This window comes from Pyrgilauda ruficollis, unplaced genomic scaffold (assembly GCF_017590135.1).
Source record: "Pyrgilauda ruficollis isolate IOZ18807 unplaced genomic scaffold, ASM1759013v1 scaffold16, whole genome shotgun sequence".
Classification (NCBI taxonomy): domain Eukaryota; kingdom Metazoa; phylum Chordata; class Aves; order Passeriformes; family Passeridae; genus Pyrgilauda; species Pyrgilauda ruficollis.
Window position 1 is genome coordinate 12,839,399 of NW_024514764.1, and position 321 is coordinate 12,839,719.

The 321-nt window shown below is 77.3% G+C and overlaps 1 protein-coding gene across 1 annotated transcript in view; it reads right to left on the reverse strand.

Moving 5' to 3' along the window:
* TFAP4 (transcription factor AP-4) overlaps positions 1-315 on the reverse strand; it is a 7,927-nt gene extending 7,612 nt beyond the window's left edge. The window contains exon 1 of the mRNA XM_041462713.1: positions 67-315. Coding sequence (XP_041318647.1) covers positions 67-155 — 89 coding nt within the window. The 5' untranslated portion in view covers positions 156-315. The remainder of the gene's footprint in view (positions 1-66) is intronic.
* Between the last annotated feature and the right edge of the window lie 6 nt (positions 316-321).

A 321-nucleotide genomic window follows, 5' to 3' on the forward strand; every position in this document is an offset into this window, starting at 1 on the left:
TTCCCCGCCATCCCCCCCCGGGCCTCCCGAGACCCCCGAGCCCGGGATCTCCCGGCGCTCCCCCACCTGCAGAGCCCACCGATGACCTCCTTCTCGGATTTCCTGAAGTGCTGCAGGGCCGGCACCTTGGGGGCCGGCACCATGAAGTACTCCATAACGGGGGCGGGGGGCCCGGTTCAGCCCAGCCCGGCTCGTCCCGGCCCGGTTCAGCCCCTCCCGGCCCGGCTCCGGCCTCTGCCCGCGGCCCAAGGCGGGAAACAGCTGGAGCGAGCGCGGCTCCCGCCCGCCGCCGCCGCCGCTCCCCCGCCCGCCCCCGCCCGC